The sequence below is a fragment of the Brienomyrus brachyistius genome, chromosome 10 (assembly GCF_023856365.1).
Source record: "Brienomyrus brachyistius isolate T26 chromosome 10, BBRACH_0.4, whole genome shotgun sequence".
NCBI classification, from domain to species: domain Eukaryota; kingdom Metazoa; phylum Chordata; class Actinopteri; order Osteoglossiformes; family Mormyridae; genus Brienomyrus; species Brienomyrus brachyistius.
The window spans coordinates 26,740,932-26,755,234 of NC_064542.1; the positions used below are offsets into that span (position 1 = coordinate 26,740,932).

General features: G+C 44.7%; 2 protein-coding genes across 3 annotated transcripts; one reads left to right on the plus strand and one right to left on the minus strand.

The window, feature by feature from the left end:
• Nucleotides 1–837: 837 nt before the first annotated feature.
• LOC125750679 (eukaryotic translation initiation factor 5A-1) lies at nucleotides 838–7,645 on the minus strand. Of its 2 annotated transcripts, none has more exons than XM_049028852.1 (6): nucleotides 7,415–7,645; nucleotides 5,222–5,396; nucleotides 4,941–5,045; nucleotides 4,549–4,680; nucleotides 4,125–4,197; nucleotides 838–3,318 (listed from the first exon to the last, which is right to left on the minus strand). In XM_049028852.1, the coding sequence occupies exons 1-5, from the start codon at nucleotides 7,435–7,437 to the stop codon at nucleotides 4,135–4,137; spliced, it is 498 nt and encodes a 165-aa protein (XP_048884809.1). In that variant the 5' UTR covers nucleotides 7,438–7,645; the 3' UTR covers nucleotides 838–3,318; nucleotides 4,125–4,134. The 2 variants fall into 2 exon arrangements, with proteins under 2 accessions (XP_048884809.1, XP_048884810.1); XM_049028853.1 differs by having other exon boundaries at nucleotides 7,281–7,642.
• A 1,849-nt stretch (nucleotides 7,646–9,494) lies between these two features.
• Nucleotides 9,495–13,691, plus strand: LOC125750737 (Y-box-binding protein 2-A-like). The gene is made up of 9 exons (XM_049028953.1): nucleotides 9,495–9,654; nucleotides 10,915–10,978; nucleotides 11,152–11,275; nucleotides 11,354–11,602; nucleotides 12,292–12,380; nucleotides 12,469–12,658; nucleotides 12,775–12,909; nucleotides 13,183–13,254; nucleotides 13,554–13,691. The coding sequence occupies exons 1-8, from the start codon at nucleotides 9,576–9,578 to the stop codon at nucleotides 13,216–13,218; spliced, it is 966 nt and encodes a 321-aa protein (XP_048884910.1). The 5' UTR covers nucleotides 9,495–9,575; the 3' UTR covers nucleotides 13,219–13,254; nucleotides 13,554–13,691.
• The last annotated feature ends 612 nt before the right edge of the window (nucleotides 13,692–14,303 follow it).

Below are 14,303 nucleotides of genomic sequence, written 5' to 3' on the forward strand. Positions count from 1 at the left end.
CTAAACACCATGAATTTACTGTTTCTATCCCTTGCATTCCATCATGATTGCACCAGGCATGGACTCATAAATTAAGCTAATACCTGCCGTTAGGTCAGCATTTGAGCTGGGGTTTGGAACTGGTCATTCTCACCAAGAGCTGAGTTTTAAGGCTGCGAGACAATGGACATGGTGACTCACCCTAAAAATGTCCACCTGGTCACGCTGTGGTGCGATTCGCAGCGTTTGCGGTTTTGCCCTGTAATGTTTGTCGGTTTCCAAGGCATCGCGTAGATGGGCTTCGAATCTCAAAGTCCTTGATCATTAACAAAATTCAGAAAAAATGTTTACATTTTTGTTGAAGTGCCAATTATGGAAAATATTAAGACATAATACTCTTGAAAATATGAGCAAGTAGTTATGCAAAAATAACATACTAAATATGTGTTATAAATCAATTTCTTAAGCATCAATGGCAAAAAAATATATGTCTATTAAATTCAGCTTGCTGGATTGTTAGAAAGCTCACAAACCATTCCTGTCCTGCTAAAGCAGCCTTTCACAGTCCAGTCCTCAGGAACTGAACACCAAATACCTGGTACAGGTGTGTTACAAAGTGGGAAAACAAATCTAAAAAGTGAACTATCTAGGGCTCCCTGTAGACTGGTTTGAGAAACGCTATAGTAAAGGGACAGATTCTTATTGTGTCCATTTTTGTGCAGCTGTGCTGTGGTTTACGGGGACAGTTACACTCCTGCACTGGACCGGGCCCCTATTCTCAGGGAGCTTCGCAAAAGTGACTCCACTCCCGCCCCCAAACCACAACCACAGACAGAAATCACAACTCGACAGATGTGGTTCTCACTTGTTTCACAGGGAATAAGAGTTTTAATAGCGTTCTGGTGCACAGGTGCATCTATACAGAGTCATTACAGCTGGAGAACTGGAGCACAAACACCTCTTTTCTTACAATGAGAAAGTTTCTCATTCTTAACATGTGGCTTCGATCCTTGTGCGTCTCTACCGGGGTCTTATTTATCTTCGTTTGTAAATAATACGATAATAGTCATAACTCTACATACAGCAATCATTAGAAAAAACATACAAACCGATTAACAGGGTAAAACATTTGTGAAAAGTTACATACTTACAGGTTTCTGGATAATTTATTTACTATTAGATCGTATTTTTTGTTTCCTTTCGTGATGCCAGACGTCTTCAGATGGTAAGAATGATGAAAACCCAACACTCATTTCTGAACCGTTTCAGCTTAAGGAACCTGACTGCAGCTCTTCCTCTCTTCCCGAAAATGACAGCACTCTGATGCTTCCCCGTAAAATCCGAAGATTTGGCTCACTTCGGAAACGGTGCTGGCAAATACACCGTTTGAAAGGCCTTCATCTCAACTTTGGATCAAGCGATTCCAGAGTGATTTATCCAGTTCATGGACATCACAATATGAGAGCTGCTTGTACCAAAATCGGAGTCAAATGAAAAGCCCAACATCACCCACTTCGATGTTCACGCTGACTTTACGTACATTAGAAATCTCAATTCCCTTCATTTACTTTTTATTCTTTCCATCAAGCTAAATATACAGGCAGGAGTGGTTCTTAAATCTTTATTTGTGTGTGTGTGTGTCTGTGTGTATAAAATAAATAGCGACTTAACATTTGTGGAATTTAATCGTTTTGGATTAGAGTGACTGCTTACATGTGTGTTGTCAGTGCTCCAGAGTGACTTTCCTTAACCCAGTCAAATGCCAAAAATGTATTCCCACAATCACTGGGCAGTAGCCAGTAAACTGGCAGACCCACACGGATAAGGAGATGGCAGATTGTATCATTTTCAAGGGGATGTGACTGCTTTGTTCGCAGTCTGCCATGGAAACCGCCGAAGCTACGTGGGATTAGGTGAAGCTCAGGGCTTTAGCATGTAGCAGGTAGCCTGCGCTATGTGGATGCTGAGGGGCGTGACCGGGGCAGAACCATCACAATGTGATTAAGACGAACAGGCACAAGCGAGCGCCAAGCAGCACATCGCAGCTAAGCGGCTCACGCTTGAGTGAGCTTCCTCTCTCATCCTTTCCTCCCTTCTGCCATAACGAGTGCTACCATGGCCATGAATTCTATCCTCCTGAGGACTTTAAAAGCTCAAACTTCCACAGAGTCACTTGCGAAGCCCATGGAAAACAAAGAAAGGAGATGGCATCAACACCACAGCAAGACTAAAACTCTAACCTCGACAATTAATCCCAAATAATGACATTCTTTTAGAGCAGCGTTTTTTTGTTTGGGGATTAACAAAGGAGAGATTCTAAGGAGCCTTTCGGCTGGACAGCCAAAGTTTCAGAGTTACAAAAAAAAAAAAAATTATAATAAAAGCTTTAACAAATTGCGTTTGTAAGGGTATTCAGCAAATCAAATGCAATGATGTTTAAAGAACCCTGTGTTTTTCCTCATTAGTGGATCAAAGAGTCTTTAACAGGGTTTTCCAGAGAGGAGCAACACAGGCAGAGGAGGTTAGGGTTACATAAGCAACCAGACTTCTAACAGGATCAGTCTGATTGGGGTCTGAGGTCTTTGTTAGAATCAGAGTAAAAGTGAGTGTAAAAAAATGACGTTCGGCATAGCCAGGATGAAATCTCACAGCAGGTGGGGAATAAACTTAGAGACAAGAAATACGTTCCTATTGGTTGCTTTCGGCGGCGCTGTGATGTCACACTGAGGTTGATGTACAGCCTTACGTAATCTGCATGGACACGCACAAAGGACTTTACTAAAACTATGGCCGCAGATGAAAATCATATTACAAGTCTTGTCTATTTAATTCCGCTTGTGAAACTGGCACTGAATAAACCATCAAATGTTTCCTGTGAACTAAGAGAGATCTAGCCTGACAAATAGTTTGACAGCCAGTAGGAAGACGAATCCTACTTACAAGAGAAACTCGGAACGCGTCGGAGAACCAGAACAGAGGCAGAACTGTGTTACATGCAGAAGCCCTTAAATTTCCGTGATTTTGCTTTTGTAGAGGTACAAAACCGCCCCCCCCCACCAAATTCCTGCACCGCCAAGCCCCAGCGGGCACTTAGTATGTATGAGAATACAAACCTCTCCGATGTTTCATTTCCCCCTATATGGGAAGATTTTTTTTGTTCCAATTATTACATTTTTTCTTAATTTCACCCAAAAGGCTTGGATTTCGGGGGGTGGGAGTGTGGTATGGATAAATAAAAATAAATAAATTAACAGAGCCAGAATGAAGGGGGGGGGGGGGGGTACGGCGATGCTGAGGTCATTTTCTCTTCTTTGACAGACTCAGTACAGCTGGTCAAGCCTTGAAATCAGAGCAGGAGGGAAGAGAAGAAGGGAATGGAAGGAGAAAAGAAGGAAAGATAACAGGAAGAGAGGAGTGAGAGTACAGAACCCACAGATTAAATCATTCTTTTATCCAATAATTGGTGATATACCAAAACACACTTGCAACTCTATCTGGAAGCAAGAACCCAACAACCAAGGACACTGAGATAAAGACGGCCTTGGGACCGCAGTACCCAGAACACTCCTGGCTCTAAGGTGTCCAAAACAGGGTCTCCGCATTCTCAATGGAGAAACACAGACGAGAATTCTGTATATGACAGTTAGCCGAATTCACATTTAGAACAAGCCTAGCCGGCAAACCTGCATGTGACATGGTGCATTTGAAAGCTGTGGGTCGTGCCCCCTCCCCCCCCAGCTCTGATTTGCTCACTCTGCTTTTCATACATTCAATCACCTGCCTGCCAGAACAAATTATAAATAAGTCAATTCTAAAACGCTGACCGTGCTGCACTGACATTAAAACTATGCTTAAAATTTACATTCATGTATAACACATGCTGAATGCAAAAATACTTCTGTATAATTTACAAGCTACATTCTATACCAGTAACAGTGACAGGCTACTTTCAGTCTACTTTATACAATAGTCTTATTTTACATTCTAATAGTCTGATGATAAAAATGGACAGATATTCGGATCCTCAACAATCTAGGTTCCCAGTCTCTCTTTCTCTGGGCGGCTACTGGCAGGCAGACACATTACACTGGGGCTGCGGAAGCAGTGGGGAGGGAAGGTCTAAGGGTCCGGTGACCTGTGTTTACCTGCATCGATTTATTTGGCCATGGCTTTGATCGCAACCGCTGACTCCTCGTTCATAGCAGACAAAACAGTGATCTGTTCCAGGGAAGACAGGAGAAGACCGTGAACCGGAGATGTTCCTTCCATCCAATTTCCTTTCCCAAAGAATCTGGGACTGACTTTGCATGTAAGTGCATGCAATGTAAGACCTAGGGACCAGTATCCAGGAGGAAGCAGCACGATTTACACCAGAGGTCGGCAACCCGGATCCTGAGTGCTGGTACCCAGCAGCTTTTCCATCCTACCAGGTCTCTGATGAACTGCACCTGATCTCAGGTAGATAGGAACTCATCAGGGAAGATAGGAAACCTGCTGGATACCGGCACTGCAGGATCAGGGTTGCCTAGCCCTGATTTATAGCATAATAAAAGATAGATGATTACTAACCAGGATCTCTTCTCCAGCGTCAAACCTGCTCTCTATCTCCTTGCCCAGGTCTCCCTCTGGCATCTTAAGGTCCTCCCGCACCTCACCACTGTCTTGAAGCAGAGACAGGTAGCCATCTTGTATGCCAATCAGCTAGGGACCCACAGAGGATTGGAATGGGAGAAAGTGGAAGCAACATGAAACAATTCTCGTTAATAAATACTGAAATTTTTACTCTGTTGCTTAACTGATGATTATCAGCAGTTCCCCAACCTATTTTCCAACCACGTCATCTATACAGGATTGCAGTAATTATTAGAAGCGATTTTTTTATAACACACATTATTGGTCTGTACCCTTAACTACTAGGCTACAGACTATGCTTGACTAACGCTCCTGTTGTAACCTCTCACCTGATAGTCCATCCTCTTGATATTGGGCACATCCATGTTATGAGTGGAGGGACAGATATCTTCATACTTCTTCCCAGAGAAAATATCTATGCCCACCATGTGGACCTGTTGAATAAAAAAACACATGCTGATTTGAAAGCAAGGGTTCAAGGAAAAGTCACGTGTAAAACAATCAATGAATCGTTTAACCTATACACACACACACACACATACATATATCTCAGCCATCCGTTAAGTGTCCACGTATTGGTTTTCATTTTAGTAACTGCCATTCTCTATACCTTGGCATGGCCATGCTTGCCGGTTTTGGAGGTGGACATCTCCACGATCTTGCAAGGCCGCCCTTTCAGCACCACGAAGCCGTTCTTGCGCAGGGCGGAGCACTGCATGGGAAAGGTGGCGGACGCACCGGCGTCCCCGGTCTGGAAGTCCAAATCTGCATCCGCCATTCCAGCACTGCACATGCACAGATGGATTCATTAGAGTCGTATGCTTAATGTAAGGGTGACAGTGCGATCCGATATCACAGATCACATAAATTATTTCGGAATATACAACTTCAATACCTAACGGGCGTCCATGTTCCGATATCAAACCATTACAATTTTATCGTTAAAGCAGTTTAAAACAATTGGTCTCAGTATAAATATTTACATTTGTAATTATCTAACGCTATAGTTTTATTATCTAACGATACAATTTTGATAAATGTACGACATGCTATAAAACTATGTTTTACTGATGAGGAGAATTATAAGTAGGATTACCAGCCTCCGTAAATGAATATGCTACGAAACGATAAAATATTTGATAGATGAAACTTTTCTTGAGCAATGAGTTAGAAAGCTGAACCAGAACACGGGAAAATCCTACCAGGTTACAAGTGCTTAGGCCTATATCGTTTTTATCCAATCAGTGGGAGATTGTAGTAACTGTGCAACTCTGTAAAATAAATATCTTCCTGTAATGTTTTCGTTGGTGATGGTTTATAAATGTCCAGAATAACAGAATAATGCAGCTATGTGGGAGCATTAAAAACCACGTCACTCATTCAGAGTCGGTCTTGTAAAGTAGCCCGGTGGCACTAACACGGATCGGAGGATCTAAATAAAGATACGCAAACATGGCACCTGTTAAGTGAAAGAGCGACAGACGAGCTGCCGAATTAATCGGAGCTGAAAACGTTTTTAATACGCGGAGACAGAAGGGGGCGTCTTCGGCATTTCGCAGCCGCCCGTCAAAATGCGCAATAAATGCAAATCCGCGTCGGTTTTCGAGAAGGACGCGTGTTTTCTGCACACGGGTGTCCAGAACACACGAATCTAGGCGGGGAGATATTAGTATTTATACTGACGGGCCTTACTGGGAAATTTGTAGTGATTGCATTACCTTTTCATAAATTTGAAATATATAGTAGTTTACATTGTTCTTAGATGAAAAGAAACTCGCCTCTGTCTGAATTATCTCATTAGATGACCATTGACCATGCTGTCATGCACGATCTTCAGCATGGAATGCAAATATACAAAAACTCATTCGTCTGTACATAAGGTAATGACTAGGTGGGGGTGGCTGGGTTTTTATACCTAAATGATAACGGTGGTGTTTCTTTTCATGGCAGCACTGGGTGCGTCTATTCCGTCCCAGCGGAGTTTTGTCGTTTCTCGTCCGGCCTGGTGCGTGTGTGTGATACAGAACCGACCGCCCGGAACAGCTGAAGGGCCGAGGCCCAACATCAATAATAGCGAAAACGGAACCCTTTCTGATCAAGGCAGATCCAGATATCTTTTTAATATATAATACTGTTTACTCTAAAACTCCGATGTCGGTATTACATCGAGTCGGACACTTAAATGCAGTAACCAGATGCATTGTTCTTTATTGCACTGGGAACTGAAACGACGTACGCACTGTAAATCGCTGATCCTGGAATGTGTTCTAGTAGTAGCCGTATTTAATTCATCCATTGGTCATTTAAGTCCTCGGGTGTTTTTTTTTTATTATTCATCCAGCTGTTATGGGCATGTTAAATTGCCACTAATAGTAGTTACAGTAAAATAAAATAATCGCAACAGTTATACGTAGCTATTAGGCAAATTATAAACAGTTCAAGAGACAATCAGACAAGCGGTAGTACAATAACGCACGGGTTTTTCAAAATGATACGGAAATAACTTCATAATAATAGTATGTTTAAAATGGAGTCATTTATACCGAAAACCTAAAACTGCTCAGAATAAATCAACTGTGCAAGACGAGATTTGGGGAAGGGGGTGGCGAGGTGGTTCTCACGCACAGTCACGCCTGGGGTCGTAGCGGTTTAACAGGCAATAAACTCACCGACTTCCGGAGCCTTTTTTATCTGAATGTTTTGAGTCGGGATACTTCTGGCCCTTAGTCCAAAGTAACTATTTCAGCCCGTGTCCCCTGTTTTGCTTCTGCCGTTGCGATTCTGGTGCCTTTTCCTCCTTTACCTCTGCCTTGATCCCTCTTTCATTCCCAGACGTCGGCTTTCTGGTCTCCTTCCCCCGTCCCCCTGCCGTGTTTCGCGGCGCTTCGGTCCGGGCGATCACACACTCAAGGCGGCCGCAGTCCTCAGTGTGAATCTGAACCCCACCACGTCCCTCACACTCTCTCCCTTAAACTCACACCCTCACCAGAGTCATCCGAGGAACCACGCAATGAACCCAGACAGTTCCCTCGCATCTGCGCAGGCGCAATTCCCCATAAATTCTCAAATTATGGTCAGGATGGGGACGCGCATAATCGGGAGAGGGCCTTTCGCTCACTTATGGAATCTCGGTGCAATTTAGACAATTATCAATTTTTTCCGCGCGTATCGATATTAAACTCTATTAGTAAAACCACGATGTTTTACTGGCAGTACAGCCATAGAGGTGGACTGTCCTGCTGACTGATGACATTCCTGTCTACTCAGAAATAGCAAGAGGTCTCCAGAACGCATGCGAGGGCAACTACACCCAATATGTTCGTTTATCGTTATCTAATGGGAAAGGGGTTGATTAAACGGCGTTGTCAAAAATAACACATTCTATTTGAACTGCAGAATTAAACTGAACCACTAACCACAAAGGAAAATAATCCGAACGAAATAAAACAGCACTGATCATATTTTGAACAATTTCAAGGGGGCATTTAAAGCAAATATGTGGTCCCACATAGTGACCATAGTTGTGTACAAACACAAACAACATCATGCACATAATCGTTTAATGTGACGGTGTTTTAGACATGACATATTTCGAATTACTGTATACGATATAAGATTTCAAATAACTAATCCTGAGGCAAGCAATTGCTGGTGGTTTCCTGGAGGAGAAAGTGTAGAAAGTGTGCGAAGTTGTTCCGCTTAAATATAGCCCAGTGAAAGACGAATCCAGTGACCTATGCATGTTCAGGGCGAGGCAGCGAGGAAAGGAGGGACCCAGTAAGTCGGGGGCTGCCGCTATTCGAAACATTTTTTCAGCCAGGCGGGGGCGCTGTTTTGCTCTCTTAATTGGAGTGGCTTGTCTTATTTGTCACTGTCGGCTGCACAAGCTGAAAATCGTACTATGAGATGACAGGTGGGCAGGATATATCAAGTGCTGTGATAGAAAAACGGAAGGCAGCACATTAGAACCACCCTCTTTCCGCTTTGAAACTCTGAATATTATATATCAGAATGTAATAAATGAGTTGTACTTGATATCAAATATGCAATTATTATTGTTATTAGAAGTAGCAGTAGGCCTAGCAGTCGTTGTTCAATTGATATTAGATTTAAGTGTAAGTAGTGGCCTAGTTACTATCTCTGTGAAGTAACATTAAAGAAACCTTATTAATTAAAATGTTACTTGGCAGTATACTAAAAAAAATCCTAATAAAGCATGCCCGAAACGTACGTTGTGAATATATGTGGGGTGGAGCGTCCCCCCCCCCGTGAGGCCCGGCTGTCTGTACTGCGGCCTCCTGCGGAACATGAAGGCTCGTATATTCCAATATTTGAGTCTCCACTGGTACTTTTACATTTTGAGCATATCATCACCTTTATATTAAGTAACAAAGCATTTCTTTTTAATAATAAACGGGCTTTTTTCCCCCTTTGTCCTGTCCGGCAGCTTTAGCAAGCAGAATCATGGTCTGAATGCACTGCTGTGCCAAACATGTTTGCTTTACCATGAGGGGCTCTAAAAGCTCTGTATAGGCCCCTCATGTTGATCGATTTCTTTTTATTTTATTTAATAACCTGGTTTATTTTATTTTTTGGATATTAAAAAAAAGTCTCCCATTACTGCATCGCACCGAAAACCATTACGCAGGCGCTAACCATTCGTGCAAAATTGCCAATAACAATTCATACACAGTATACAAACAACCATAAATGTATTTAAAGGCGAGCTTGACGTTTGAACCTGGCTCTATTTCCCGCGACCGCTGTACACCTTGCACTCTGCCAATTGCAGCGCCTCGTCGGGCCAATGAGGCTGCGGGGATTGGCCGACGGCTGGCCAATGGGAGCCTGGCTGAGTCAGTCCAATCCCGAAAGGACGAAGATAAAAAGTTTGCTCCGGCCGGCAGTGAAAATCCGCGAAGAGAGAGAGGGAAGGGGACAAGCCGCGCGTGCTAGAGAGAAAGATGAGCGAAGCCGAAGGGCAGGGGTCCCCGTCGCCTGCGCCGCTGGAAGAGCAGCCACAGCCGGAGAGGAAAGTCATAGGTAAGGAAAACTGCCTGCGCTCATTTAAACGAGGCAGTCGGGAAGCTCTTAGGTATCTGCTGTTCCTTGTTAATTTAAATTGCTTGGCCGCAACATAAAGGCGACAAAATAACGCAACTGACAATATTAGTGAAGTCTTGTTTGCGTTTTTTGTCGTTTGTTGTTGTGTGTCAAGTGGTAACAAACTCTTGTATCAATATTACAATTACATTACAGGCATTTCCATTTAACGAAAGCTTCAAGTTGATTATTTGCAATTAGAACGCCAGATTCCGTTGCACTTTCACGTGTTTCGCATTACACTTTGGACCCATGATATGGATGGCTTCGTTTGTGGGATTGGTGAATTCTGCTCTTAATGTAAGTCTACTTGAGGATCTTAAACGTCTATTCACCCGCAGCCTGAGAGTCCTAATCACGTATCGCCGGTTGACTGATGAATCACACCAGGAACTTCATTTTCAGACGCTTCGTGTCTCGGTAGTTTCGATTTTTACTCGCATTTTTGTTTTACGTCAGACGTGCCTAGTGGTTATTTAGGGTAAGGGAAGAGCCTTTGTAATGTTACTTCTGAGTAGTAAAACTTGCTCTCATTTTCGATTTACGGTAAGCCTTCGTCAATAAAATTGAATTGTTGCTATTGTTCCCTGGTTTAAGGTGGAGAATGTTTTGATGTTGCTGTGTAATATCTGAAGGCTCGATATTCAAGTCTGTCAACCGTGTGACGGTTGTCAAGCCATTAAGATTGCATTTGACTTTTGATGTCACTTCCAGTGACGGCTAAACACGCAGTAATGTTCAATTAATCCAGGCGTGTTTGTAAACATGCCCGCCAGGTCATGCTTCACCTGAGAAGCTCTGTAAACCGATGACGATTTGTTGATCCGGAATACAGCCCGGGTCTCGTTTGACCTGGGTACCTTGGGGCAACTGGCACTGGTTAAAGATTAATAGGTAACGCACTGTACAAATACCTTTCTGGCGTTTTCGTTGATAAACGATTAGTTGATTACGCGATGAACCGAATGTCGTGCAGTGCGTGCCGTTGTCCACACACAACCTTATGATTGCCGAAAACATAAAATACTTAACTTGGTCTTCCCTGCACCCTCCCTCCCCTGGGTGGGTATCTTTCTTATTCCTATATCCAGTTTTGCCAAACATTGTTAGCTCATCATGTTGCAAGTTATGGACTTTAATTTTTTACCTGTCGTAACCTTATGTGACCCCCCCCCCCCCCAACTGTTCATCTCGTTTCAGCTACTCTAGTCCAAGGCACCGTCAAATGGTTCAATGTTCGGAATGGATATGGCTTCATCAACAGGTGTGTCTTCACTTGGAAGATAACTTGTGCAGAAATGAAATGCTTGTCATTTCCTTTGCTTTTGTTCGTTTGTGTGCCCCTGAGGTGCAGTGTTGGCGGGAGTTGGTCTACCTTGTGCAGTGCATGTGTGTGTCTTGACATGGCTGAGGTGACTTGATTTTCCCGACTCTTAGGAATGACACCAAAGAGGACGTGTTTGTCCACCAGACTGCAATTAAGAAGAACAACCCAAAGAAGTTCCTTCGCAGCGTCGGGGATGGAGAGATTGTCGAGTTTGACGTCGTCCAGGCAGCGAAGGCGAGTCCTTTTCTAGGGGAGGTTGCATGTGACACTTCTCCTGGTCTAAACAGGCTCCTCCTTGTATGTGAAATGCAGGGTTCTGAGGCAGCCAATGTGACCGGGCCAGGAGGAGTCCCAGTTAAAGGCAGCCGCTATGCCCCCAACAAACGCCGGTTCCGTCGCCGGTTCTTTCCCCGTGGACCCCGCCCGCCCCCCCCAGCTGACCAGGTAAAGGGGGGGGACGCTCCCTTAGCACCATCCCCCGGTGTGGTAGAGGTGCCAGCTGCCGATGGAGAGACTCGGCCTGTTCCTCGCCGGCGACGGCAGCGTCGGAGACAAACTGTGGTAAGAACTTCGCTGTTATGGCAGGTATCCAGATTAGTGGCACGGATCTGGAAACTGTCAAAAGGCAGGGCATGGTGGCTCTGCTAGCATTGTCTGACAAGAGATGGCATCTTCTTCCTGTACTTTTCCATGGTACCTCAAACTCACAAGACATTCAGTTGGGCTAGTTGGTGTCTCCAAGTTGCTTGTGTGTGTCTGGCAACAGTGAGGGACTGGCATCCCATCCAAAGTGCCCCCCCCCACCCCACCCTTGCATACTCTGCTGCTTGGAATAAACTCCTGACTCCCATGTGACCTTGACCAGGATGTGACCTTAAGAGGAATGGGTTTGTCACTTTCTCTAGTAAAGTACTCGGCTGTTAAATAACTGATTTGCATAACAATTACTGCTGTACTACTTGTGCCCCTGTCATGTCAATGAAACATTAATGTGTGGGTGGAGGGGCTCTGGATGAGGAGTCAGTCCTTGTGTCCCAAGGGTTCACCTGTTTGAATCATTTGGACAGCAGAATGTTGGGCTTTGCTCAAGAGCCTTTAACGCCAAGAAGCTGCTCCAGCAGTGTTGGAGAGATTGCTAACCATGTGCCCCAATCCAAGATGGGGATGCTTCAAACTCATAATTCCTGTGTACTTGTGTTTCTCATCAGTAGCCGAAAGTATCATTGATGGCCTAATATGCTTATTTTGAGGCTGGGGAGGAGAAGGACGCAGAAGATGCAGAAGGAGAGATGGTTCAGCAGAGGCCGCTGCCTCGGAGGTTCCGACCTCAGTATCGCAGGTCTGTGGTGCCGCCACAATGCTTAACCTGATGCTGCGTCTTGGAGAACACCAATCCTGACGTACCTTTGGGCATTCCTTGCTCCAAGGCCTTTCCGCCCCCAGCTGTCCCCCGAGGAACGTGTGGAGGGGCAGCAGCCAGGAGCTGCCCCAGCCACCTCGGGAGAAGACGAGCAGGCAGCAGGATCTATGCCAGCGGAGGGAGCACAGCCAGAAGCTCAGAAACCCCGCAGACAGTTCAGCCGTCGCAGGCAGCGGCCTTCAGAGTCGGCGCCCAAGGTGATTGGCGGGGGTCATCTAGCACTCGGTTTGGGGGGGGAAACTCCTAGTGGCATTTCAATCGTTCTGAAAAGCAAGACCATAGATAAACCTTGTTCATCCCCGCCTTGTTCCAGGATGTGGCGGATAAGCCTGCTGAAGAGGCTTCACCCAGGCAGGTCGTAAAACCGACAGACCCAACGTCTTCTCCCAAGCCCTCCCCGAAATCCTCCCCCAGAGTGTCACCCAGGACGGTCAAGCTGCCTGAAGAGGTGAAGCTAAGCCTTGCTGCTCCTCTCTGATTCTGCAACATTCACGAAGCGCATCATGAGCCGTCGTTTTCATACATCAGATATGAATCACTTCAGCTCATGTGCTGGCTGTCAAGCATTGGAATGGATTATTGTTATGAAGTTCAAGCCATGTTTCAGGATTAACACGTGTATCTTGATGATCTTGTTCTGTGGCATTGATTTGCCTTCCTGTAAATTCCAGAATGTACTGGGCTACATCTAATGTCCATCGTACCCTGCCTTTTTGAACAGGTTCCTGTGACTCCAGCAACCCCACCCACAGAGTGATTTCATTAGATGAAGAAAATATGTGCCTAACAAAAGGTGAGATGTACAGGACAAACTGGTTCACACCTTCTAAGCAATAGATGGTACACGGGGGACCTAAAACTGAAACCAGATTAATGTACAAGCCACTGAATGGCAAATGCCACAGTAAAGCCTTGTTTTGGTTTCTTTTCTGCTGATTTTGACTGAACCTCTCAATGCATATTTTTAACCAAATGAAGTCTAGGTTAAGTCTCAGTACTCTGACTAGGTTTTCCTCATCTGGAATTTAACTGTAGGTTTTGTAAAATTTCAGTGCTTGAACTTTTTTTTTTTTTTCTCCCCCCAAACTTTAGGATCCAGGGTGGCTTAGTTACTGGGGGTCTGTTTGCCCTTTCTCGGCTGGCCCACAGTCTGATGGACCCCCAGAGCCACTCGGAAGTTTGTCTGGACCCTTCAGCTATGTTCCTGTGAGGTGGTGGGGGGGGGGGGGGATGTGTCTATGTTAAGGGGTGTGGAAATTTACAAACTAAAGGATGCCTGCACGAATGCCCAGATGTTCCCTGTTTTCCCCAGTTTATTTTACTGAAAATGGGCAGAAGCGGCGGAAATGAACATGCTAATGTTTGGCTGTTTAAGTTTAGTAAAGGAGGGTGGTAGGGTGCTGGATTAACACCTCCTACCCGGGACAAGGGTACCACACCTGCTTCTGATATATATTTTTTTTCTTACCTGGATGACTTGTCCCTTTCCCAGTTGAAATTTGTGTTGTCTGTTTTTGCACTTTTTTTGGAGGGGATTGTATGCAATAAATCTGTCCTGTATTAAAAAAAAAAAAAAAAAAAAACTCTGACTTCATCTTGCAGCATTCATGCCTGGAGCCCCCATGCTGTAGAATCGCATCTCAATTGGCATTTACTGTTCTCTTCATGTAGTGTTCATGCTCTTCACATGCGAGTGGCCCTCCCTCCTGCATCTTAAACGGCCAGTTCCGATACCTAGCTGACGTTTCCATAGGCCCAACGTATCATTGGAACCCAATGGGAGTAAAGCTATACTCAGTTCCTGGGGTCACTCGCTTTAATCTCTATGGCTCTTTTCCACCA

Coding starts and splice junctions, on each gene's coding strand:
- LOC125750679 (XM_049028852.1), bottom strand. CDS start 7,437: ATGAAAGAGGGATCAAGGCAGAG. Junction 5,046..5,221: donor GCAAGCATGGCCATGCCAAG/GTATAGAGAATG, acceptor TTTATTCAACAG/GTCCACATGGTGGGCATAGA. Junction 4,198..4,548: donor ACGCTGGAGAAGAGATCCTG/GTTAGTAATCAT, acceptor TCCCTGGAACAG/ATCACTGTTTTGTCTGCTAT.
- LOC125750737 (XM_049028953.1), top strand. CDS start 9,576: ATGAGCGAAGCCGAAGGGCAGGGGTCCCCGTCGCCTGCGCCGCTGGAA. Junction 9,655..10,914: donor GCCGGAGAGGAAAGTCATAG/GTAAGGAAAACT, acceptor ATCTCGTTTCAG/CTACTCTAGTCCAAGGCACC. Junction 10,979..11,151: donor GGATATGGCTTCATCAACAG/GTGTGTCTTCAC, acceptor CCCGACTCTTAG/GAATGACACCAAAGAGGACG.